General features: G+C 42.9%; 2 protein-coding genes across 2 annotated transcripts in view; one reads left to right on the top strand and one right to left on the bottom strand.

Moving 5' to 3' along the window:
• The window catches only part of piga (phosphatidylinositol glycan anchor biosynthesis, class A), an 882343-nt gene that overhangs the window by 38104 nt on the left and 817242 nt on the right, over window positions 1-26997 (top strand). The window lies entirely within an intron of this gene.
• The window catches only part of LOC307129066 (uncharacterized protein), a 538951-nt gene continuing 532938 nt past the window's right edge, over window positions 20985-26997 (bottom strand). Inside the window, exon 2 of the mRNA XM_079821199.1 lies at window positions 20985-26971. Within this exon, the coding sequence (XP_079677325.1) occupies window positions 25058-26275 (1218 nt within the window). The 5' untranslated portion in view covers window positions 26276-26971 and the 3' untranslated portion in view covers window positions 20985-25057. The remainder of the gene's footprint in view (window positions 26972-26997) is intronic.

Below are 26997 nucleotides of genomic sequence, written 5' to 3'. Positions count from 1 at the left end.
TAAATCATTTAATTTTTATAGATTTGTAATTTTACCCAAACATTTGAATACATATTGATTGTTTTGTTTGCTCAGAAAAGTGTTGAAATTAAATGAATTGTTCACAGAGAAATGTTAAATTATTGAAAAAAATGTATATGTTTAGAAAATATATAGGTTTGAAATCCTGCTGTTTTTAAATCATTACATTTTTATACATTTGTAATTTTATCCAAACATTTTAATAAATATTGATTGTTTTGTTTGTTCAGAAAAGTGTTTTTTGTATGTTCAGAAAAGTGATGAAATTAAATGTTCACAGAAAAATTGTAACATTGAAAAAAATGATGCTATACTATTTTTATTTTATGAATTTTTTAAATTAAAAGTGAGAAAATAAATGGCATTTGTGACAGTGTCTTTATTTTACAGTACACAAAATTAATGCAGTAATCCCCATTACAGTAGTAGTTATGAAATACAGTACTGTGATTATTACTGTAAAAAAATGTACAGTAATTTTAAAGTTACTGCGATTACATTTACAGTAAGAATACTGTGAAATGAAATACAGCAACTTATTTATTAGCTAATTGCTGCCAGCAAGTTACTGTATTTTTCACAGTAATCTTTTTACAATGTACTAACGCAATATAAAGACATTTATGAGCATCATATGATAAAATGTCATCTATACGATGTTGTAATTAGGATTTTGCAAAGACAAAGATGTGCTGCAAGACGGTTCCGCGGAGAGAGCATGCCCTTATGTGCACTCCTTGGATTTTAGCTGTTCGTAGGATTTTGTCCAGTTCGTTGTCTTTTTCTTCTCAGGAATTGCCACTCGTGCTTAGAGCAGCGCGCACCTTCATGTAATGTTGTCGAAGTTTTTTTACTTCAAAGTTCCAGTGAACCGGAAGTTGCAACTGATTTTATTTCAGTGCTGTGACGTATTTCCAAGTGAACTGGAATATTGAATTGAGGGCAGAGTTTTACTTCAGCGCTCCTCCTCTACATCTCTCGCTCATAGCAGACTAATGGTTGGAGGGGAAAAACTTACTCGGTTACTTATGTAACCTCGGTTCCCTGAGATAAGGGAAGGAGTACTGTATATGGGATAGGTTCTCCTATTCTCGAATACTGAAGCATTTATAAAATCACGCAGTGCTACTGCACAGTCAAAACGGAGTCGAGACTTCTTGCGCGTTTTTGGCTGGCCAGTGGTAACTGCATGAACCAATGGCAGAACAGCGTATCTCAGCGAACCTATGGGCGCTAAGCCCGCGAAACTGAACACGGAAGGCCGCGAACTGAGCGTAAAAGCCTGCGAAAGGCACCCTTAAAATACGCTGTAATGCCCCAAAAACTTCAGGTTAATTCGACTGAAGCGAAGGTCACCCGTTATTTTAGCACCATTGCACGCCAGTCTGCGCAGTACTCCTTCCCTTATCTCGGGGAACCGAGGTTACATAAGTAACCGAGTACGTTCCCTTTCGAACGGTCAGTCGTACTACGTCGAAGACGCATATGGGCGCAATGATATGTACTCCCTCAGTTTGAGCACTATAAGGGGGCCCAAGACTAGAGTTATTGAAACATGATATACATATATATTGTATATCATACTCCCTATTCATACTGGGCTCATAGAGGCCAGCAATTAAAGGGGAAAAATTCAGTCATGCATTGAGCATATGAAGACCCAGATGCCTAACTAATAAGGACGGGTTACAGCCGTTAATACTTATTATTATACAGCAAGGATCCACCACGCCCAGGAGGAGGCCATGCCTCTGGGGGAGTGAGTTTTGACACCTATGGGACATTGAAGGCCCATAGTATCGTATGCTAGCGATATTGCGTCAACTAGCCATCTGGCTAGACTTTGCCATGTCTTGGTTTGAGGATGACTTTAGAATCACCTGGGCCAAATTCTAGACATGCTTTCACAGAGAGCGCTTGAATGTCACCAACACGCTTAACTGATGCCAATGCTAATAGCAGGGCGGTTTTCAGTGAAAGTGGTTTCATTTCAGCCGTCTGCAGTGGTTCGAGGGAGGTCCTTTTAGTGCTCGTAGGACCAATGAAAGATCCCAGGATGGCACCGTAGGAGGGCGAGGAGGGTTAAGCCTCCTGGCTCCCTTTAAGAATTTTATGACCATGTCGTGTCTGCCTACTGATTGGCCAGCTATAGGCGTATGAGATGCGGCAATAGCTGCTGTGTAGACTTTGAGTGTGGATGGAGTGCGTCCTGCATCCAATATCTCTTGTAGAAAAACAAATATCTGTGATATCTCGCATGACACTGGGTTATGGTTCCTGGCTGAACACCAGTCAGAGAACACTGACCATTTAAGGGCATAGAGACGTCTAGTAGACGGAGCTCTTGCTTCACCGATAGTGTTCAGGACACTCACTGGGAGGTTCTCGTACGGACTAGGACGTGATGACCCAAAAGACGTAGTGAAAAAGTCTTGAGGGCTAGCACTACTGCCAGCATTTCTAGGCAGTTTATGTGCAACCTTGACTCCGTGCTCGACCATGAGCCGAAGGCCGGTTCGCCCTCGCACAGAGCACCCCAACCCATGTTGAAGGCATCTGTGGTGACCTCCATCCGTCTGGAAACTGTTCCCCAGCTCACCCCCGACTCGTAGAGGCGGGGATTCGACACGGGGCCAGGGCTTTGACACAGCCACGGCCCACTTTGATCCAAAGCTGGCCTGAATGCCACGCTTGGGGAGGAACCCGTGATTTCAGCCAGTACTACAGGGGGCGCATGTGCATCATACCTAGTGGAAGTACTGGAGAAGCTGATGCCATAAGGCCTAGCATTCTCTGAAAAATTCTCAGGGGTCTGTTGGTTCCCGTTTTGAACGAGTGTGCAAGCTGCTGTGTAGTCAGAGCACATTCATTTGATAGCCACGCCCTCATTTGGGCTGAGTCTAAAATCGTTCCCAGGAAAGAGATCCTCTGTCTGGGAAGCAACGAGCTCTTGGCTGTATTTATTCTGAGACCCAGGCATTCTAATTCTGAGTAGCACAGATTTGTGAGATTGTAGTTCTTCCTCTGACTGGGCCAGTAAGAGCCAGTCGTCAAGGTAGTTCAAAATGCGCATTCCCATTTGTCTTAAAGGGGAGAGAGCTGCATCCATACACTTTGTGAAAGTGCGGGGCGCCAGAGACAGGCCAAATAGGAGGACTGTGTACTGGTAGGCCTTCCCGTCGAACGTGAATCTCAGAAACGGTCTGTGACGCGGGATCATTTGGATATGAAAGTAGGCATCTTTCAGATCTACTGAGAAAAAACAATCCATCAGGCGGATTTGCGCAATGATTTGTTTTAATGTCACCATTCTGAACGGCCGTTTGATAAGAGCCTTGTTCAGATGTCTGAGGTCTAAGATGGGCCTGAGGCCGCCATCTTTCTTGGGAACCAGGAAGTAGCGGCTGTAAAACCCTGACTCGCTCTGAGCTGCAGGCAGAGCCTCTATAGCTCCTTTCATCAATAGACTTTCCACTTCGGTTTTGAGGACGTGAGTTACGTTGCTCTTCACTGAAGTGTAAGTTATGCCCGCGAATCGGTTTGTGAGCGAATTGGAGCGAATAACCTATTTGAATTGTTTTATAACCCACTGTGACACACCAGGGATTGCTTTCCTAGCCTCTGCCCAGTTGCATTGAGGTTTTATAGTGTCGAACGGCGGTGTGGTGTGGAAGAGAAAGAAGACTCATTTGTTGAACATTCAAGTTTTTTATTGAACCTGCAATAACAGCGGTAAAGTGCAGTGGAGCGCGCGAGCGATCTTAGGCCGGGGACCCTGACGCTTGGGTGGGAAGCACTTCGCCTGGTGATGACACTGACGTTGACGTTGGTCATAAGGTGGGCGGGGCTGCACGGGAGCGAGCGCGGGCACGGTCGCAGACCTGCGCTGCTGTTGCCATTCTGAGAAATGGGAGCGTCGAGGAAGGCGGTTTTATTGGCCTCCTTGATCTCTGTGAGGTTTAGCCACAAGTGGCGCTCTAACACCACGAGACTGGCCATCGACCTGCCTATGGCCTGGGCGGTGGCCTTCGTAGCTCGAAGGGCCAGATCTGTGGCGCTTTGGAGGTCACGAAAGACCTCCTGGTCTTGACCGGACTCATCCATAGCCCGAAGGAGCTTCACCTGGAACACCTGCAGGACCGCCATCGAGTGGAGAGCAGAGCCTACTTGGCCGGCGGAAGTGTAGGCCCTGTTTGCCAAGGCCGCCGTGGTACGGCAGGGCTTAGAAGGGTGTCCGATTTTGGGCTTCCAGCCTATCACAGAGGGCGGGCAGAGGTGTGCAGCCACCGACTCTTCGAGCGGCGGGAGCTTCTCATAGCCCTTCTCGACAGCGCCCTTCTCACGTGCGAGGTGGATGGGCAGAGGCAAGCGGAGTAGGGAGCGCGCCATGACTTCGCCAGCTCCTGGTGCACCTCTGGGAAAAAAGGTGCCGCTCTCTGCCGAGGGGCCTGCTGGCGCCCCGGGAGATACCATTCATTGAGGCGGCTGGGTGTGGGCTCTTCAGGGGCTGCCCTGACCAAACCCAGCTTAACGGATTAATTCGGTGTCCGCACCAGCCTTAGCCGCGTCGTTGCGCTGCTGAGATATCGAGGGGGCGAGGTCGCCAACGGAGCCCGACCATTCCTCGGCATCGGAGGCGACGAGGGACACGGAATCATCGTGTGGATCGTCCTCATCATTGCCGCCGAATGAGACCAGGTCCTCGGCGTCGAGCGGAGGAAGCAGGTCTGAACGAGGGAACGTTACTGGAGAAACGTCTCTCTGAGGCGAAGACGAGGCACGCGGGCACTGGGCTGACGTGAGCTCGCCCACCTCAGTATAATCAGCCCTCTGGCTCCGCTGCTTTTTCCGCCGGGGTTCGGACAGGAAAGGGAGCGGGAGAGTGCGAGGGGCGGGGTCGCGCTCTGAGAAGAACGCGATCCGCGAACGGAGGGAGGAGATGGGCATGCTCTCGCAGTGAGAGCAGCCGGACCCAGAGAGAGCAGTGTCAGCGTGGGCCTTGCCCAGACAGGTAATGCACTGGTCATGGGCATCCTCCTGATGCAGAGTTGTGCTGCACCTAACACACAATTGTGACATGTGTACGTTCTCTTTTTGTACTCAAGGATACACTGAAAGTGTTTATCACCGGCAAACGCGCAGGGGAGAAGGAGCGACAGCTCGCGGATTGCTGGATGAGAGCGCTGATGACAGACCTACTCGACTCTCGCAGGGGTCCAGGCTGGTTGGCTCGATTCCGCTGACGGCTCGTCTCTTACGGTAAGCTTAGTATCAGAAAAGGTATCAGCAAGGATAGAATCTTCGCTGAAGGAGAAAAATCTGACGTTTTTGGGGCATTACAGCGTATTTTAAGGGCGCCCTTCGCGGGCTTTTACGTTCAGTTTGCGGGCTTCTGTGTTCAGTTTCGACAAACACATGTTTTCTATGTATTAACTTGCACGGATTAATTGTTCACCCTAAGACCTGTAATGTGTGCTAACAAATTAAACAAGATTGATTTCATGAGGCCTTTAACGCGACACTGTGAGGGAGACCACTCAAATCCCCTCTCCTTCATCCGTTTGCTGAACACATCAGGCGCATTATGCATCCTCTTGTGGTTTCTGCGCAATTGGGTCAGATCAAGGTTTGTTGAGGTTCACACCTGCCTTAAACGAACCGTACCAGAGTTCATTTGGAACCGGACAGAGACTAACTCTTCGGCTGGGTCTCGGTACAGTTGTTTTGTCCGCACCCGAGTGCAATTGCTGTATTCACACCTGCCCAAAAGATCCGCACCAAGGGGGGAAACGAACTTGAGTTTGATTCAATCGAACCAAACAAGACAGGTGTGTATACACCACCCTTATTTGTTTTTACTTAAATTTGCATTTATTCATTTAGCAAATGCTTTTATCCAAAGCTAATGATCTCTGCATGTAGATGCCAGACATGACCTATCCAGAATAATCCATGAGTTCTTGTGCATATATAGGATTTTTACTAATTTTGTGATCAAACGATTTTTTTAGCTCAGAGGTTGGTTAAATGAGTAGGTTTGTAACTCTCTGTGGTGTTTGCTATATTTAAGTCAGCATGAAATGGAAGTTGTGAAGGTCTTTTCATCATTATTGTGATGTGTATGCGAGTGAAACAGCTTTTCAAACAAGAAAAAAATTTAGCGCAGGCCTCGGGACTTGATTTTTTTTCCCATCAGAATTTAATTGGATTGTTGTGGTTTGCTATTGCTGTGATCTCATGTGAGTGACAGTTTGTCCTTCTCTCGTGCCGAAAAACACGTCATCAGAGAAGAGATATAATTGCATATCATGGTGTCTTTATTAGGAAAATACAAGCTTCAAATGTGGTTTGTGTTCAGATTACAAATGTTTTGGACCCCATTTACGTATTTAGAGCTGACCACTTGAGATCGGATCACGCAAGGTGGATGATAATACAAAATTGGCCTAAACCACTAGTTTGTTGTTTCCAACCTGCTTGCCAACAGTTGAAGGCAAACTTTGGGCAGCTTTACCACCATATAGTTCTTGTGGTCTGAACAGCACAGCATACAGCACAGGTCTATTGTCATTGCAATTATCTTATAATTGGCGTTACCAGTCCGGCCACTGACTTCATTAACACAAGAATTGATGAGCCATTCTCATTTTGTAAGGTCATTTTTGAGTTGGACTGTACTTGTCTCTGTCACTTTACAGAACAGCCCTCAAAAAAAGATGCTTATGTAGTTTATTGGGTATAGCCACAGCTAAATGTTAAACAGAATGACTCAAGGGAATGCATACAAATACAGCCTCTACTCCTTTGCTACTCCACATCTGCAGGTCATCGGAAGAAAGAAGCACCGGTGAGCTCTAAGATAAAAGATAAAGATGACAGAGCTCTTTAGTGTCCTGTTAAAAAAGAAAAGAGAACAAGACGCCACTCATCCTCACCAGGCCAGCTTCATTTACTTAATGGCACACAGCTTGAGTAGGGCCGGCTCCCCTAATAATGATCTAACAGACAAACAAGGCGAGAACTAAGATATGGAAATATTGAAATTCATATAGGCAGGCTGAAAGCATCTCAGCATTGATCTAGCCTCAGCATGGGTAAAAAGCAGCGCTCCTTTAATCAGGGCAGGCCAGGAGCCTTTGGCTACACAGAGGTCCCTCTCAAGATAAGCCTGTCCTACAGCACAGCTAGCTGAGATGAGGGAGAGAGAGAGAGTGAAGCCTGGGGGCCTGAGCTGAGAGGAGAACCAGGACTGAATCTCAAATCAACTCATTATTCCTACCTGCTGCACCTTTGTCGTGCATGAAGAGTGCTTGTGTTCAAGCACCACTGTTGAACCAGAGTTACTTTTTTTTTTCAACCAGGGACTCAATATTGATGTTCCTTTTGTTTTGGGCCAAATGCGTGACACTAATGTTCTTCTTGTTGTCTATTCACTTATTAAAATGCATTTTCCATTCATACATTGACTTGAATACACCTCTTCTATGATTAACTTTTTTTAAATTCACTTTGATATTATTGGTGGGCATGTAAAGTCAAAGGCTGCGTTCACACTGCAGGCTGAAACGACCCAATTCCGATTTTTTTGCCCTTATGCGACCTGTATCTGATCTTTTCATGACAGTCTGAACGACACAGATCCGATCTTTTCAAATGCGACCCAGGCCACTTGGGTATGTGGTCCAAATCCGATACATATCCGATCTTTTGAAATGCGTCTTCAGTCTGAACTGCCAGGTCACATGTATCCGACCCGCACGTCGTTGATACGCGACAAACGTCATCATTGTAACTCCCGTTCCTTACTCCAGTCCAGTGGTGGCGGTAATGCACAAGAAATAGTTGCTAACCGCCAATAAAAGAAGAAGTACGCACCTGTTGCTAGCCAATACACTCCAACTCCAACGCGTTTCTGCACTGTTATGGGCCGCCGCAGACGTGTCTCTTCCCGTGACAAAGTTAGTTGAAGGCGCTCGCAAACATAATTGAAGGTGGATCTGGTCATTCTGAAGTTACTGACGAATTCGGTATCAGTAAAGCCAATCACATCAGTATCCCACCACTCCTGGCTGCGACTCCGCACACACACGTTTCTCTGTACCGACGTTGCTACCACTGCTCCACAAAACGCCATGGCCAAAAACCTTGCTCTCCTCCTCTTTTTTAATTTTCTTCTTAACATGAGAAGGTTGTAATGGTGCTGGCTCCGTTGACCGTTGAGTACTCTTCTGCGCATGCGGGTCACTTCTGGGTCATTTCACGTTCACACAGGAGATCACAAAAGGTCGCATTTAATTGGAAATGTGAACGGCCTTGCAAAATAATCGCATTTTTTCAAAAAATCGGAATTGAGCATTAAGCCCTGCAGTGTGAACACAGCCAAAATGTCTCTGTGATTATATGTAACTCTGATGTCATTGACCCTTGTGCCCTTTAGACCAGTTTGTTGTTAGTTTGGACTAATTGTTCCTCCTTTTCTCCTTATGACCCTTCCTATTTCCTTTTCCCCCTCTGCATGCGTGTAAATGAAGTTTTCACCCTGGCATTCACACCTTTAATCAAATTAAAACAAAAGGTGCTAGGGCTGTTGATTGTCAAGGCAGAGGACGAAGGAGGGGAGAAGAGGGTTGCAGAATGCAATGAATATCAATGTGTGATGAATGACTGGGCTCCCCCAGCTGTCATCTAAATGAACGTGAATATTCAACTCTTTCCCCTCCACTTAGCTTCCATTTAGCTCTGATGACATTTCATTAGCTTGTCCCATGGTGCTACGAAACGATAACTGATCCGCAGAAAGCGGTTTCGCCTTCATGTTTATTCTAAAACAATACTCACTTCGCTCTGCAATGTATTTCCTTTTCTTTCTCAGTTTTGCCGTACGTCCCCACGACCAGCATAGATCAAAGTGTGTGTCGTTTTGCTGAGTGTTTTAATTTGTATCAAATTGATTAGCAGACTAGGCCTGTCCCTCTGGGATAGAGGGTTTTGCGTTCCCTCATTGCAACAGTACATTGTAATAATATGTGTAATATTCTGGCATCCAGAGTTTCACTACACATGGGAAAAGGAGATTTTTAGCCAAGCTTTAATTGAAATCTTACAAATTCGTGCAGTGCTAGAATGCATTGTTGGATTTGCGTCAGGGCTTCAGACTGTGACAAAAATAGCTGTAAATATGACAAGCAACTTTGGTGACAGTCAGCTAAGGTTTCTTTGCTTCCATAAAATTAACCGTTATTTGTAATTATAGATTCATATTTGACAACATTCTTTGTTGTAATTCAATCAAATATTTAATGTAAAAAAAGTGTATAATATATATATATATATATATATATATATATATATATATATATATATATATATCACAGTATCAAGTGATTACAATAATTAATTAATTGCAAATTAACCGCACATCAAACTATCCCAAAAGATTATTTTAAATCATTATTGTGTTAAATGAGAAAAACATCAAAGTGACATTTCCAAAAGGTAGTTTTAGAAAGAAATGTTTTATTTGATTAAACATAGAATTTATTATACATAAACATTTAGGCTACAACGGCCTTGATTTTTTTTTTATAAGCTGCATCTGAATTGTTAATAAAATATATTTACAAACCAAAACAGTTTGGTTTTCACTTTTCAACAAACTATCCCCAAAATCGGTTACATTTTTTTTTTATAAAGTGATACTCTAAATAAGAAACTAAAACTGCCAGTAGGTGGCACTAAAATGTGTAAATTTAGTAATGGAGCTGATAAGGTCGCTAGTAGGCAGAAGTACCGCCCCTGTGTTTACAAAGCGTGAAGACTAATACAAACGCCCTTCAACAAAAACACTAAATTTTCAACTTCAAAATCGTCCGATATCGTTGTTTTACCTTTTTTTTTTTGCTAAAGGGAGTTTGTATTAGTCTTCACACAAGCGCTTTGTAAACACAGGGGCGGTACTTCTAGTGTGGCCTTTCCGAAGTGATTACATCATCCTTAGCACCTCACAGGGCTGCGCAAGATGAACAATTTAGGTTAAAAAGTATATATTAATTTTCTTTTTTTCTTTTTTTAATGACCGATCGTTTCACTAGATAAGACCCTATTCCTCCTCTGAGATCACGCAGAGCCTCTGGAGCCCATCGAAGCACTTTGAAACTGCATTGATTTGGACCTTCAGTATTTTGGTTGCAATTGAAAAGCATTATATGATGAAAAATCCTGGAATGTTTTCTTCAAAAAACTTAATTTCTTTTTGACTGAAGAAAGACATGAACATCTTGGATGAGATGGGGGTGAGTAAATTATCAGGAAATTTTCATTTTGGGGTGAACTAATCCTTTAATGAGTAATGGTGTGTTTTGGGCATTAACCAATCAGATTCTCATCTCCCATTCCCTTTAAAAGGCACTTACGCTCGCGCCATGGCAGATTCGCTATTTACATGGCGGAATTTGCAAGCTGAAAAACTGAACACTTCTCTAGCGAGGAAATGGATTTGCTCTTCCAATTGACGCTTGCTTGTTCGTCATCACTGCAAATAGGTATGCTTGTAGGTAGGCATGTAGGGATTTTTATATTTATGTACACAATAATAATCTTTACATTTTAATCCTTTAATTTTTCATATTTAAAATGGTTTGTGTGCTGCTGCGCGTTCCTGTGTGTGTAATAAGCAGAGTGTCCGCGCGTTGTGGACCCGCCTATAGGCGCATATTACTAACACACTCTTTAAATCACTGCGCTATTGACTTCAGACCAGGTTTTAGTTGGTTAATGGTGCAGTCTATTTCAGTTGCCTCAAAATAGCTACGCGCCAACAATGAGCCTGAACACACCTCGTTTTCAGACCAGCACGCCCATGTGTGCACAAATGGGCGCAAATGCATTTGCTATTTAAACAACATTGCGCTAGACGTGAAAATGATAACTATGTCAGGCTGAAACTAGCAAAAAGCACTTGCGTCGCGCCTGGCGCCGCTTTGCGCGGGTGTATGATACGGCCTGTGGACTTAACAGACACACGCACAAGGCAGCCATTGTAAGTCCACAAGACTGAAAGTGCATATGAAGTATGCCATTTGGGACAGGGCCTTGTTTTGAAGCTTCTCATCAGACTTCTTCCCGAAAATCAAAACGGCATTTTGTCAGTGCAAACTCGAAGGCTTGTACACTGCGAGTGTTTAAAGGAGTAGTTCACTTTGATGAAAATTACCCCATGATTTACTCACCCTCAAGCCATCCTAGGTGTATATGACTTTATTCTTTCTGATGAACACTATCAGAGTTATATTAATAAATATCCTGACGCTTCCCAGCTTTATAATGACAGTGATGGGGTCCATTGAGTTTGAAGCTCAAAAAAGCACATCCATCCATAATAAAAGTACTCCACACGGCTCCGGGGGTTTAGTAAAGGCCTTCTGAAGCGAATCGATGGGGTTTTGTAAGAAAAATTTTGAACTGCGAAAGGCATTACACTTTTCTGCATAAGTTGATTACGGAAGGTGGTCATGTGTTGCATAAAATCAATATCACATTTGGACTTATACAGACAAAATCATACAGAAGCATTTTCCCCAATATCTTACATTTTAGGGGCATTCTATCTGCTTTCTATATGCTTCATCATGCAGTGAGTTGTTGCTCTGCTTTGTGATCATCATCAATCAACTACATAAAAATGTAAGATTAGGTCCGGGTGCGATAATTGCATTAAATCTAAATCTATATATTGTGTGTGTGTATACACGAAGCGGCAACCTCCCCCAGTTTCTCTTGAAGCCAATACGAAAGTGACTTAAACTGCAATTCATCGACTGGCCGCTAGGGACAGGCTCCAGAAGGGAGCAGAATCTCATTGCCCCATGTTAAAATGCCCAACTTTACAGCAAAAAAAAAACATGTTTACATGACCTCTCAAGCTCCATCAGGTTGGATGGGGAGCATCGGTGCGCAGCCATTTTCAGATCTCTCCACAGATGTTCAATCGGGTTCAAGTCTGGGCTCTGGCTGGGCCACTCAAGGACATTCACAGAGTTGTCCCGTAGCCACTCCTTTGTTATCTTGGCTGTCTGCTTAGGGTCGTTGTCCTGTTGGAAGATGAACCTTCGCCCCAGTCTGATGGCCAGAGTGCTCTGGAGCAGGTTTTCTTCAAGGATGTCTCTGTACATTGCTGCATTCATCTTTTCCTCGATCCTGACTAGTCTTCCAGTTCCTGCCGCTGAAAAACAGTTTCCTCCAGATATGACACTTTCCATTCAGGCCAAAGAGTTCAATATTTGTTTCATCAGACCAGAGAATTTTGTTTCTCATGGTCTGGGAGTCCTTCAAGTACCTTTTGGCAAACTCCAGGTGGACTGTCATGTGCCATCTGGCAGCTCTACCATACAGGCCTGATTGGTGGAGTGCTGCAGAGATGGTTGTTCTTCTGGAAGCTTCTCCTCTCTCCCCAGAGAAACGCTGGAGCTCTGTCAGAGTGACCATTGGGTTCTTGGTTACCTCCCTGACTAAGGCCCTTCTCCCCCGATCGCTCAGTTTGGCCGGGCGGCCAGCTCCAGGAAGAGTCCTGGTGGCTCCAAACTTCTTCCATTTACGGATGATGGAGGCCACTGTGTTTATTGGGACCCTCAATGCTCCAGAAATGTTTCTGTACTCTTCCCCAGATCTGTGCCTTGGACTTCATGGCTTGGTTTTGTGCTCTGACATGCACTGTTAACTGTGGGACCTTATGGTGTGTGCCTTTCCAAATCATGTCCAATCAACTGAATTTACCACAGGTGGACTCCAATCAAGTTGTAGAAACATCTCAAGGATGATCAGTAGAAACCGGATGCACCTGAGCTCAATTTTGAGTGTCATGGCAAAGTCTGTGAATACTTATGAACATGTGATTTTTTTCCCCCTCGTTTTTTATTTTTAATACATTTGCAAAGATTTCAAACAAACTTCTTTCACATTGTCGTTATTGGGTATTGTTTGTAGAATTGAGGAAAAAAATAATGAATTGAATCCATTTTGAAATAAGGCTGTAACATAACAAAATGTGGAAAAAGTGAAGTGCTGTGAATACTTTCCGGATGCACTCTTTATAAATATAATTATATACAGACATATATTATAATATATTAAACAAACTTTTATGTTAGGTATGATTAATCACGATAAGTCACTATGACAGCAATGTATAGGGGTGAATTCAGGTTGATGGGGACAATTTTTGCTTTAAAGATGACACTTTTTTTTTATTGAATCAATTTTAAGGGAAACTTTGTTTGGAAGTAAGACTGTAAGGTATGTGACAATATTTTTTTTTAGTCAATATAGACATCTATCTTTTGCTGATGAAAGGTATGCTTGAAAGAGCAGCAAACTGTCTTCTTTCTCTCTCCATTCGCCTTCACCCACTCTTAGCCTATCCGCTCCACCACACCAATGTCAACACATCCTCTTCATGTCAAGACAGATTGGTGCGTTATCCTGATGCTAAGCCTTGCATTTCAATCATTGCTTTCCCATTCCTGCGCCACGTATTGATTTTGATAAAAACAACTTGCTAATCCAAATAAACAACATGTCAGTGAGCCATTCAAGCTAACAGAAATATTAGCACAGCATGATCCCCTGGCTGGGCTAGCCCAGGGTCTACCAGAGCTCCTGACCTGGCAGGGGGTTGCAATGGAGGGTAGGGGCAGTTGTGTGTGTGTGTGTGTGTGTGTGTGTGTGTGTGAGGGGGGATGCTTCTGCATGAACATCAAACCAGCAGTAGCGGCAGATTCCACTTCATTTATGCACTATGGTTCAATGACTGTCAAATTTGCACAAACATTTCTTAGCAGCTTTTTATTTAAGCTGTAAATTGAATTCAGTGCTTCCCAAGTCCTGAATTAAACAGATAGTTCATCCAAAAATGAAAATTGTCAACATTTACTCCCCCTCGTGTTGAGACCTTCTTTCCTATGTTGAACACAAATGCGGATATTCTAAAGAATGTTTCAATTGTTTGTGCCCATATGAAAATCTATAGGGTCTAAAACAACACTAAACCATTGGTTTTCATTGTATAAAAATATATATTTTTATGTGAACTGTCCCTTTAAATTCATGTTCTGACTGGGTCTGTCATTGCCATCTTAAAACAACATTAATCAACTTTGATAGGCCTCCATGACCCTCGAATTCACCTTACTGCTAGATTTACTTCATAGACAAATTCAAGTGGTGTTAATTTAAAATGTAGGGCTCTCCCAGCTCTTCCCACAGGCCCTTAGCTGCCCCAGTGACCCCTGGGCTAGTTCCACTCACTGCTGCTGGGGGAGCGTGTCAGCTTGGGGGCCATCTCGATCGCCCCAGCATGCCATGGGGCAGGCAAGGCTCTGCACAGCATGGGAAAGAGAGCGTCCGTGCCGGTTTTAAGGTCATGCTAATTGCCACACTCCTCCGTCGTGCCGTCACTTAGCGGCGGAGACTGCATTCAGAGCATGGTGCAGGTGTTGGGTGCCCTTTAAACCTTTAATTAAATATCACTGTAAAAGGTTAATGCAGAAAGCCAGGTATTACAGCCTGCAATGAGCATGCAACCATAAAACTCTATTTGAGTCTGTTAGCGTGTGAAGGATTGGCCAAACAGTTATTTTATCAATTGAAATGGCAAGACGAGTCAGAATAGCACCACTATTTTGTGACACCCGACAGCATTCTTTTAATCTAATGAGAAAAACCCCTGTTTAAATAAACTATTGCACAATTAGATGTAATATTCCAGCATAAACGTGTCAACTGGAGCATCTGTATGATTTAGATAAAATATTTTTGCCGCTATATAAAGAACAGTTGTCACCTTTTGATAATCTAATCATAATTTTGTGTGGCCCTTGATAATGAGATCCATCTGCCAGTGGCTTACAATGATGCATGCGAGGAAAAAAAAAGTATAGAAACGCAATACAACTTGGCTGAAGAGACTTTACCGTATTAGCACATAATTAAAACGTGACTAAAAATAATGGCAAACTATTACACATTACCAAACCTTCATAAGGACCATAAATTGCAGACTAAGTAAAGAGAGAAACGGTGAAAAAAACACAGTATGTGGATGAGGAATGATTTGGAAATGTGGCCAACAATTCTTACATTTTTAGATTCCACCCAGCCACAGATCAATAGACTCAATGTTGCACACTGTGGAAATATTTGGATATATTAGGAAAATATGTCTCTGCACGAATTCTGAGCTGTGATATGAGACTTTATAAATATTTGCAGAGGAAATTGTACAGTGTCTGTTATTCAGCCTTTCGAGGAGAACACAGCTGTGATGGAAGAGCATGTATGATTGGTATGACACTAGGTTCCAACACACAATTAACATAAATAACCCTAATTAACAACCTTTTTCTGAGACACGGAAATGCTGCCAATAATAATACCTGCCTTTTCTGTTGTCAAATCACTCAAGATCACTCAATAAACCTTATACTTTCAATAAATTAAAGGGATAGTTCACCAACTTTTTTTCTCTTTGGAACATAAAAGACGATATTTTGCAAGGTTCTTTTGTCTATCCTGTGTAGGTTAATGAGTCAAATGTTGATTTTGACTTTTATTGTATATAACATTCTTTAAAATATTTCAATTTGTCATACAAGGCATGAAGGTAATAATTACAGTATTTTAAACTTTGGGTGAAAACGGCAGCTTTACAAATCATGATGAAAAGATTAGGATATTAATTATTTTAATTAAGTGATTTAGCCAGGAAATTAAATCTGTAAGACGCATTAATATGCTCTATTTTTTTTAGAGCTTTATTACCACCTACCTTCTTAGTGTCTTTCTAAAGGCATATCATGAGTATCTTATTGCTGCGTATTCAGTATGCATCGAGTGTCTGGAGGCGTCAGCCATTTTCATATGGTATTTTCATACCATATTTCAGCAAGGCAGAATAATCTCACTTAACATGAGAACGGACCTTCTCTCTTGTGCGCTGCATTGCCCCCTGCTGTGGTTTTGTTGTTTCTAGTTTTGTTAAATAATTAATTCTTCTTCACAATTCCTTCCATAATCTATAGCTCACCATAACCAGGAGTAACAGTGCCAGAGCCTTATCCACCCTGCCATGACAGTGAAAATATGGACTTTGTGCGATCAAATATCTGTGGTATAAAGTATAAAAATTATAGTTTTATTAGCATTGTCATTTGCAAAAACATCTTAATTTTGGAGTTCTCTATTGTGGCTCCTGGTTTTTCAAGGTTCTTTTGTGGCCCACCAGATCAGGGCATGAGGAGCAAAGTAATTTAATTCTCTTACCATCCACCTCCCAGCCCAACCTCCGGACCACAGCTTCTCTCAATCTCTTGTTTTCTTTTCAAGCCTGTATTTGCCTTCTCCCTCTCTCCCTCTTTCTCTATCTCTCTCTGGGCTGAGCTGCCTCCCCGTGGTGAGGGTTGAATCCAGGGGCCACCTGCAGCAGCCGCCGCTAGCGCAGCCAGACGCCGTCGGCCCCCTTTGATATCTGTGCGGCAGCCACCCCAGCCACATTTACGCCCGCGCACCAGCCGCAAAAACCACCAGCTAATGTGGGATATCAAACAACAGTCGCCTTCTCTTTCTCGCCCGTTTTTTGTCTCTCTCTCTCTTTCCCTTCAGCCTTCATTCTCTCTTTTTCCCTCTCGTTTTCCGGGGGTTTGAATTTGGAGTATGTTTAAGCCGCCACACCAGCCGGGCTCAGGCCCTTTCAGAGGCACAGCTTGGGCTCCCCGTCTGGCCCATGGCCTCTGTGGCTGCCTCTATATTACACTGGCTTTTGTTAGCGGCAGCCCAGCCAAACAGGACCAGCCGCCATTTTCACCACCACCTGAGAGGAGATGAGAAACGGGGGAAACACACACTCGCACACAATGAAATGAGCCGCATTTTTCAAGTGAGCTCCTCAGGGAAGCCAAAGCGAAGATGAAAAGAGACTAAGGAGGGATGGAGAATAAAACGGAAGAAAAAAACACTTTTATAAATACACGTCTGACCAATCGTCGTCATTGGTGCGCAAAATTAAATCGAAATTCCACCTATTGCAACATGTTACCAGTGAGTCCCCCCGTGTATATGTTAAACATCAGTAATTGACTGAACTGAGAGGCTAGGAAATATGGTCACGTCTGAGAACATTTATACTTTTCAGACCGAGGAAGTTCACGGAGGGATACTAGGGATACTACGGGGATAATTAAATGAATCGACTAAAAGGATGCAATGAATATCCATGCACAGCATCAGGTTCAAGCCCACGAAATTGAAGTCCAATCTAAAGAGTTTCATATAAATTTACTTGAACAGTAGAATGTATACCAACTGTCTCTGTGGTTAATTTCTGTTTGTGATGTATATGTGCGCATGGTTATACATTCTTTAGCACCAAACCGTCTCGATAAAGCCATCTGATGATGATGATAATAAAAGAGTTTCTAATATGTTATTAAATCAGCACAGCTTTCACTTTAAGGTGATATTAATTTCACCGACAACAGGAAAAAAACACTATCAGGGTGACAATTGACAAATGTGTGGGTAAGCCCTTCAGTCTTTTACACATAAACAAAAACATACACATGCTAAAAAATAAACAATGAACAAGTGCTGTGTGTACAAACACCTACTTACAAAGACGCTAACACACCAGAGCAAATGCACACGCACACCTGAGGAACATGTGGTGCTAAACTTAAGCTAATTAAGTGACAGACAATTGCACTCGGGGGAGACATTCCTAGGAATCACTATCAACAACTGGATCAACATGGCAGGGAAGAGAAGGTGTTTATTAGCCAGTTGTTCATACTTCGCTTTGCACTAAAGTGTTAAAATGACTCGTTGCTTCTGCAATCTCTGTCTTTTTTAGAGGTGTCATCGCAAACTGTCATTTGGAACGTTTAGTATTCGATTCAAAGGTGGTTCGGGTGAAACTTATGGGCTAAGAAGAATAAAAACGACATTAAAGAGAGAGTTCACCCAAAAATTTTTATTTTGTCATCATTTACCTACCCTTGTGACATTCCAAACCTGTATCACTTTTTTTTTCTTTCAGTGGAACTCGAATTAAAATATTTTGAAGAATTTTGGTCACCATTGACTTCCATTGTATGGACATAAAAAACAACAAGACATTTGTCAAAATGTCTTTAGTGTTCATACATGTGCTCAAATTTTGATAAAGTGTTTTGGATATTTATAACTATTAACAGTAATTTCTTATCATTTTATATTATAAATATACAAAATATACATTTTATGTATATTTATGCATCTCCACTGGTTTATTTCCTGTCTGTTATATTAGGAAATTATGCGGTTACTGTGTTGAGATCAGTCAAACCCTTTCAGTCAAAATTTGTGGCCCTGTGAGTATTTAAGTCGCAGGTTGAACAATCATGCTAAAAGCGAGATTTTGTAAACGTTGTAACAGGGGAAGAAGAGAGACATTACACAAGAAAATTGAATATATTTCTGTGAAAAGGGGACAAGTGAAATTACACTGACATCGTCAAATATTATCGCCAGAGATTTGAGAAGGGATCAAGATAACAAATCCCTGTCAAATCTTTTAAGAGCTGAAAACAACTGAAAAAGGTGCATACCTTTGCCGCTGAAAAGTCTATCACAAACAATAAATGTTAATTCTACTGCTATATCTACCGGATGGATCCCAAATAGATGCAGATCCATTGTGCTACACAGGAGGAGTTTGGAACGCTCTGTGGTTATGGCTCTAATGGCTAGTCGTTAGTAATGCTCAATGATTGTCATTAGGAAAACTCGTGGCTGAGCGTGGAAAAGCATATTACAATACACGCCAGGCTGGATGAAATGCAGAATAAGGCACTAATGTCTCGCAAAGGAACTTAATGTTTTATAGACGTAATGATAAGGTCTTTGATGGAGATCTAAGGAAGGCATTCCTGTGGCCCACAATGGGTTGTTATAGAACAGGGTTTCCAATCCACAGTTTACCTCCAACCCCAATAAACACATCTGAACCAGCTAATCAAGGTCTCACTATACATACTAGAAACAATGCCACTTGAAGGCAAGCCTCCAAGGTTAGCAACTGCTAACGCTGCGGTACGCAGGGAAGGAGACCAGAGGCCGTTTTTTAATGCATGCCAATGAAGGAGATGCTTCACTATGCTGAATAAACTGCTTTTAATGAATTGACAAGCCATCAGTTAATCTGAATGCTCTTGTTTTGGATTGATCTATTTTTAGAGTTTATGTCAAGAAAAAAGGCTGTTTTACAAGGGAAGTCACGGACAAGGTATGATTCAGTTTATGGCGCTTTCTATGGTATCCACAAACAGTGATTGACTATCGTACAACTCTGAACAAAATCGGGTGATGTCAAGGCTGTAATGTGATTGGTTATCAACGTGATCCAATGGTAGAGACACAGACCCTTGTATCTCCCAATAATAAGACCATCTCTGGTAGAAACTTCCAGGCAGGTGTGTTGAGGCAAGTTGGAGCTAAACTCTGCAGGATAGTGGCCCTCGAGGACCGACCTTGGACACCCCTGTTAGAGAAGGAACAATAAAGAGCCCTCTTTGAGTGCCATGTTCCAGTCACTTCACCTTGAACAAGCATGCTAATGTGCTGTCTATTGTTGTAGAATGAATACAAAAAGCTGTGAAAACCCTAAACTGTCCCACTAAAAGCCTATTTCTAAGACATGACTATGGCACAATGGATTCAGTTGTAAGATTATGCAAACGTTTGTAGATTACAGAACAGTAAGTGTTTGCCTGGCACACTTGATTGTATCGTATTTTGGTCGTATGTCATTGTAAAATATTTTAAATCTCCATTAAGTGCATTAAGATGATTAATATTTCTGAAAATAAAATCCAATTACATCCCCAACCATTCTTTCATTTGTTCTCAAAACTGAGGTGCATCTCTGTGACATTTTTCTGTCATTGCTTGGCAAAATAGTGCTTTACGTATAGCTTAACTAAACAAATAAGGTTAGAACTAGAAAGAGCATACAGCAGTTTAGAGCATGTCAGTTTTTCCTTGGGTCTGCAAAGGTTAAACTCAAGTGGCTGGTAACAACTCTATTATGTGGTGAGTCTCTCGTTGGCAAACAGAAGCGTTGCATGTAAAACTGCAGTGTAGGCCTGTCCCTGGAGACCCCTGTGCACAGCAGGTTAACCTGTCAGTGCTTTTTTAAGGCCTGATTGCTAAGCCCCCTGTAGCTTGAGGTAAACTGACAATTTTCCATCAGCAGGGAGGTTGGCTTTATTAGTGATAGGGTGAAAAAAGTAAATTCGAGCGCAAAGGGTATTGTTCCCTCCAATGGAAGATTAACATATGGTTCAATCAATTAGCTTGATGCTAATGTAAGAGGGGATATGTATCACCCGAGTAAGCTCCAGTCTCTTGTAAATGGGTCCAACGTAGTAATGCAGGCATACACGGAAAGATGCATCTTTAGGGACTTTATTTGTCAGAGCTCATATTGTGAGACCTATGTGTGTGCCACGCACACATCACACCAGTCCCACTCACTTTGTTTTCGCATGTCCCTTTTTTTTTTACATATCACAATAACTGCGCATGTCAGCGCGCCAATTCCCCATACGTATTTAATAACGTCACCATTGCATCAAACATGAACAGCCAACCAAATTACTCAATTTACATATTACAAAATAATCACAAAATATCTCTCACATTTTTCCCCCCTTAGAAAAAGAAATGTCCTCATTTCAAATATGCAAATAATCACAAAATATCTCTCAAATAAAATTCCTTTTTGAAATGTCACAGATTTTGTGCAAGATAGGGGAACAAAATATACAAATGTAATTATGGAACTGCTTGTTCTTACATTGTAAAACATTGAAACCTATAACAAAAAATACAATATATACACTTTTTTTCTTCTTTTTTTTTTTTTTTTAACAAAACTTCTTAGGCCTTTTAACCACACGTCCAGAACGAGTGACCACAGCTTCAGATGCCTGCTCCCCAACTACTGAAGAGGCATGTTCAACCAATTGAAATGGCTGCCGTACAGAATGAGGAACTCGCACCATGCGACCTGAAGGCCTACGTATATGAGGAACAGAGGAGAGTACAGGAGCCCCATTTTCACTACCCAGAGGCACTCCTGATGACAAAGGGAGAGAACCAGACAAAGCTGTGTATAGTGGTCTCAACCCCTGAACCCTTCTGTCCGCCTCTCGACCATCACATGTAGAAGTAAGAGTTGGTTCCTTCCACCTGGACCTGAAAGGTTTTAAGCGTTCATAGTGAACAACCTTAGGTTCTGCATTTTCATTTCTCAAATCCAACACGGTGTAAATCACACCAGCCATGTCCACCGTAACCACCCGATACGGTCCTGTCCATTTTGGCTCAAGTTTCTTTCTTTGTGTGGTCGGATCATTCACCCACACCAGGTCACCGACATTAAAAGGCCTGAATTTCTCATACCTATTAAAGTAGTACTCACGTTTGAGTCTCTGATCAGCACTAGTGTTAAGCACTTCTTGGAACACTGTTTCCATACGATTGACTAGAGCTGAACCGTAAGTCTGCGGAGTGTCCACAGCTTCACCTGAAGGGGAATCAAGCCGTACATGTGCTGGTAACCGAGGTTCACGACCATGAGCCAAGAAGAACGGTGAGTACCCAGTGCTAGAATGAGGTGTAGCATTAAATGACAGTACAACTGCAGACAAGTACTGGTCCCACTCGTCATCACTGCGAAAGAGAACCTTAGCTAACTGATCCTTCAAAGTTCTATTGAACCGTTCTACCATTCCGTTACCACGAGGGTGGTAAGGCGTAGTTCTCTTCTTTTTTATTTTTAATCTCTTACAGATGTCCTGCAAAATCTCTGACTCATACTGCCGTCCCTGATCAGAGACCAATTCCTCCGGAACCCCGTGTTCAGGTATGTACTGTTCACACAACAACCGTGCCACTGTACTGGCTTTTTGATCCACCATAGGATATGCGTTGACATATTTAGTGAAATGATCTTGCACTACCAACACATACCTATTACCACTGGATGTGACAGGCAGTTCTGTAATATCAGTACAAACAAACTGAAAAGGTCTCACAGCACTAATCGACTGTAGTGGTGCCCTTCGCTGAGGAACAGGCTTTTTCCGAGACTCACAAGCTTCACACGACTCACAATGCTGTTCTATGACCCTTCTCATTCCTGGCCAGAAACACAAACTCTGAGCTCTTTTCAGTGTGCGTTCAGCACTGTAGTGTCCAGCACAGGGATTGCCATGCAAATAATATAACATGTCCTGAATAAGAACATCAGGAATGACCACCTGATAAGTTTGAGGTTTACCTGGAGCACTACAGGCTGTACGACACAGCACTTCACCCTTCAACACCATACGTGGAAACTGCCACCAAAGTTGTCTCAATTTCCCTTTTACATGCCTAAGATTAGGTCTCTTCCGATTTTCAACCCAACTGTAGACCTGTGAGAGCAAAGGATCTGTTTTCTGATAGTATGCAATGTCTTTTCCCTCATCACCCAAAGAGGTACACAACCTATTTACAGTAGACTCAGAAAAATGGCCATCAATTTCACATTCGGTCAGACAAATTTGTGACACCACCTTAGGCTGACTTTCTGTACGGTTGGCACTAACAACAACAGCCGTCTGAGAAGTGACAGGCAAATCATCTGTTTGAATGGATACTGTCTGTGTGAGGGGTATTGGAGTCAGAGATGAATCTACAGGAATTCGAGACATGGCATCCGCATTAGTATGGCTCTTGCCATCTTTGTGAACGATCACCCATTCATACGGATCAAGCTCCATAGCCCAGCGACCTCTACGTCCTGTGGGATCAATGTCAAATTTCAATTTCCTCAGGCCAACAAGAGGTTTGTGATCGGTGACAATTGTAAAAGAGCAGTTACTCAAGTAGTGTCGAAAATGCCTGAATGACCAAACTATTGCCCATAGTTCCTTGTCATAAGTGGACCATTTTCGTTCAGTCGAGGTAAGTACGTGACTAGCGTATGCAACAACTCGCTCTTTACCGTCTTGAATTTGAGACAAGACAGCACCAATCGCTGTATTAGACGCATCTGTACTCAGTATAAACGCTTGATCAAAATTAGGGAATGCCATGATGGGAGGCGATGTTAGAGCTTCTTTCAATTGCAGAAAGGCTGCTGAGCACTTATCAGTCCACTCAAATTGAACATCTTTGTGGGTTAGTCTGTGTAAGGGTTGAGCCTTAAAAGCATAATCTCGAACAAAGCGCCGGTAATAACTACACAAGCCCAAAAATCCTCGTACCTCAGTAGCAGATTTAGGAGTCGGCCAGTCTCTTACTTTCTGGCTATGAGCTGGATCCAGAGCCAACCCATCCTTTGAGACAACATGAGCCATGTACGTTACAGATGCCTTGCAAAAATGACACTTCGTAGGATTAAGCTTAAGACCTGCTTCCCTAAACCTAGTCAAAATGTCTGTGAGGTTTTTCATGTGATCCTCAAAATCTTTACCCATACAGATGATGTCATCTAAATAAATGACACACTTTGTCCAATGCAAACCTCTCAGGACTAATTCCATTAGCCTTTGAAATGTAGGCGGACTATTTTTCAGGCCCATAGGCATCACCTTAAAATGATATAGTCCATCTCCAGTGGTAAAGGCCGTCTTTTTCCTGTCATTAGGATCTAATTCTACTTGCCAATAACCCGAAGACATGTCCATGGTAGAAAAATACTGAGACCCAGATAACGCATCAAGACTATCATCCACCCTGGGCAACGGGTGCGCGTCAGTAATGGTTACGGAATTCAATTTGCGATAGTCAACGCAAAATCTGTAGGTATTGTCCTTCTTCCTCACCATAACTACTGGACTTGACCAAGGACTATCACTATCCTCTAGTATATCTTGTGTTTTAAGGGTTTCTACCTGACGGTGAATTTCTGCCTTGAGAGCAGGAGAAGTCCTGTACGCTCGCTGGGAAATGGGAGTGTCATCTATGGTCCTGATTTTGTGGGTCACCAAGCTGGTTCTACCGTAGTCCTGAGCATGCTGACTGAATACATCAGAGAAAGAGGTTAGCAAATCTGTTAGACTCTTTTGCTGTGTCACAGATAACTCAGTGTTAGAGAGATCAGGCAGTACAGGTGACTTGGGCATTGACGCTTGACTGGACACAACAGTATTTTGAACGCTCACATTATTCACAGTTTTATCAACGATCACAAAACCATCCTGATCACCCTCAGAAACCGAGTGAAAAGTACCAATTGGAGTGCCACTGTACAAGGAAATGTCATCTGCAGAAGGATTGACAACTTTCAGATAAATTGACCCCTTATCTGCTTTTGTCACAGTCCATGCAAACCCTACCTTTGAGTCTTCACGATAGTGAGGCTCAAACACACCAGTGTAGCCATTTGGTTGTAACCCTGCTTGATGTGATGCAAGTTTTGCAGGAATTATGGCTTCCGACAGGGCAGGAACAACCGTAGTGGTCGCCACTGTAACATCCACAAGTTTCAGGTTATGGTGGTCTACACTTACAAAGGATAAGGAGTCATCACCTAGGTCAAAAGACATGTTACACATGTTAATCACAATCTTGTGCATAGACAAAAAGTCCCAACCAAGTACAACTGCTTTTGAGCAATTTCTGATCACTTGAAATGAATGTGACACTGTACGTTTACCCAAAGTGACATTAGCCGACAAAGTACCCACTGAATCTAAAGTGTCACCAGAAATAGATGTCAGAGGTATGAACTGTTTCACCAAGGGTCTTTGACGTAAAGTTGGAGTAGACATTCTGAAATCTTCACTTATCAGAGAAACATCAGCACCAGTATCGACAAATGCCTGAACTACTGTGTCTTCGATTACAAGTGATACATTTTGTGTCACAACCTGACCAGTATCTGAAGTCACATGATGTTCAACATTACCAATGGGCCTGGTGTCAGTAGCAGTTGGCAATTGGCCCTCATTGTCAACTACTGGTAGTTTCCCTGGCCCTGATGACCACGTGAAGGAGACTCGAAACGCACATGTCCAGGACTTGGAGATCGATGACTAAGCCGCTTTGTTGAGTAGCCATCCGATGACCTGTCGCCCCGACCACGGTCAGAACGAGAAGAACGATCCAAGGAGTCTCGAGCTGTGATGCGTTGGCCCCGTTGCTGTGACATCCTAGGACTTTGATCACGATAGCCATCGTGTCTGCGCGCTTCATAATAGTCCCTGTTGCCACTAGAGTCTCTGTATGAAGGTCTACGTTGTTCATCAAAAGAGTCAGAGTCATTAAATGAATGTCTGTCATACCTGCGACGTTCAGATGTGCGTCCTCTTGCATCATCAGGGGTAAGGCTGCGCCACTGACGATCCGGTGAAGTGGGGTATCTGTTGGCATACCTCTGTCTGCTGACTTCAAGCTGAAGTTGATCCACTCTCTCTGTCAAACTTTCCAAGGTCCGTTGAAGTTTCATGAAGTCCCCTGATGTAGCTGAGTGAACCGCAGGAAGTCCTGTAGATACTGCAGAATAAGAAGAGGTAGGTACTGTCTGTGGAAGAATGTTTGATCCAGGAAAGGCTCCTCCTGTTGAAGAAGTCCACTGCTGTGCGTGAGATGGCAGCAGTACTTTGCTGGCCTGGTGCGCCTGCTCAATCTGCAGTGCCAGCGTAAGAGCAGCATCCAATGTGTCTACACCTTGTTCATGTATGCGAAGCTGAAGATATGGCTCAATTCCAGCAATGAAACGCCTGAATTTTTCTCCGTTCTTTGCATTAACCTCGTAAGTGGGAAAAGCTTCATCCACCAAGTGGCTAATTTCTGCTGCAAACACCTGGAGAGCCTCGCCAGGCAGACGTGTACGTGCGTTAACATAACTTTGAAATGTGGATAGATAAACTCGTTTGCCAAAAACATCTTTCATTTTTTCTTTCACTTGTTTATAGTCCTTCTTGATGTCACTAGGCAAACTGTCCCAGTAGCTAAAAGCAGTACCACCGAGACAGGTTGGCAAAAACTTAGCTAATCGGGCATCATCAAAATCGGCGCTAGCCTCCACAGTCACTTCAAATCGTCTACACCAGTGAAGAAAATCTTCTTTCCCATCCCCCAAAAAGATGGGCGGAAAATGTCCATGGAAACGCTGCACCCCATGCGAGCTACTTGTGCCAGGCAAATCATGTGCTGAATCTGCTTCACTCATTTTACAATACAGTTCAGTAACTTCTCTCTGTATTCAAAAATAATAAAATGTCCCGCAAAGTCCATCAAATTAAACGATGATTACCGTTCGAGTCATCCTGTGTCTTTGAAGTTCGCGGTCAAACTGGCACTGTAATCCTCTGTGATCTGGCCGCTGTGAAAAACTCACAAACAAACTTGTCCACGGTTGAAGCACCAAGCAAAATAAACGTCGCGACTCGCGGGAAACATAAAGCAGAAATATTGAGCTTGTTATCGTCCACCGCCGTGATACCACATCCAACGCATTCAACACCCGCCGAAGAGAGAGTTCACTCACGCGCCATGTAGGCTACGTCGTCCAAACCCGCTGCCACCAAAATGTAAGAGGGGATATGTATCACCCGAGTAAGCTCCAGTCTCTTGTAAATGGGTCCAACATAGTAATGCAGGCATACACGGAAAGATGCATCTTTAGGGACTTTATTTGTCAGAGCTCATATTGTGAGACCTATGTGTGTGCCACGCACACATCACACCAGTCCCACTCACTTTGTTTTCGCATGTCCCTTTTTTTTTTACATATCACAATAACTGCGCATGTCAGCGCGCCAATTCCCCATACGTATTTAATAACGTCACCATTGCATCAAACATGAACAGCCAACCAAATTACTCAATTTACATATTACAAAATAATCACAAAATATCTCTCACACTAAGAAACACATGAGCCTGGCTAAT

Source organism: Gobio gobio, assembly GCF_949357685.1.
Source record: "Gobio gobio genome assembly, chromosome: 7".
Classification (NCBI taxonomy): Eukaryota; Metazoa; Chordata; class Actinopteri; order Cypriniformes; family Gobionidae; genus Gobio; species Gobio gobio.
Note: the sequence above shows the minus strand (reverse complement) of the source record. Positions and strands in the feature narration are given on the sequence as shown.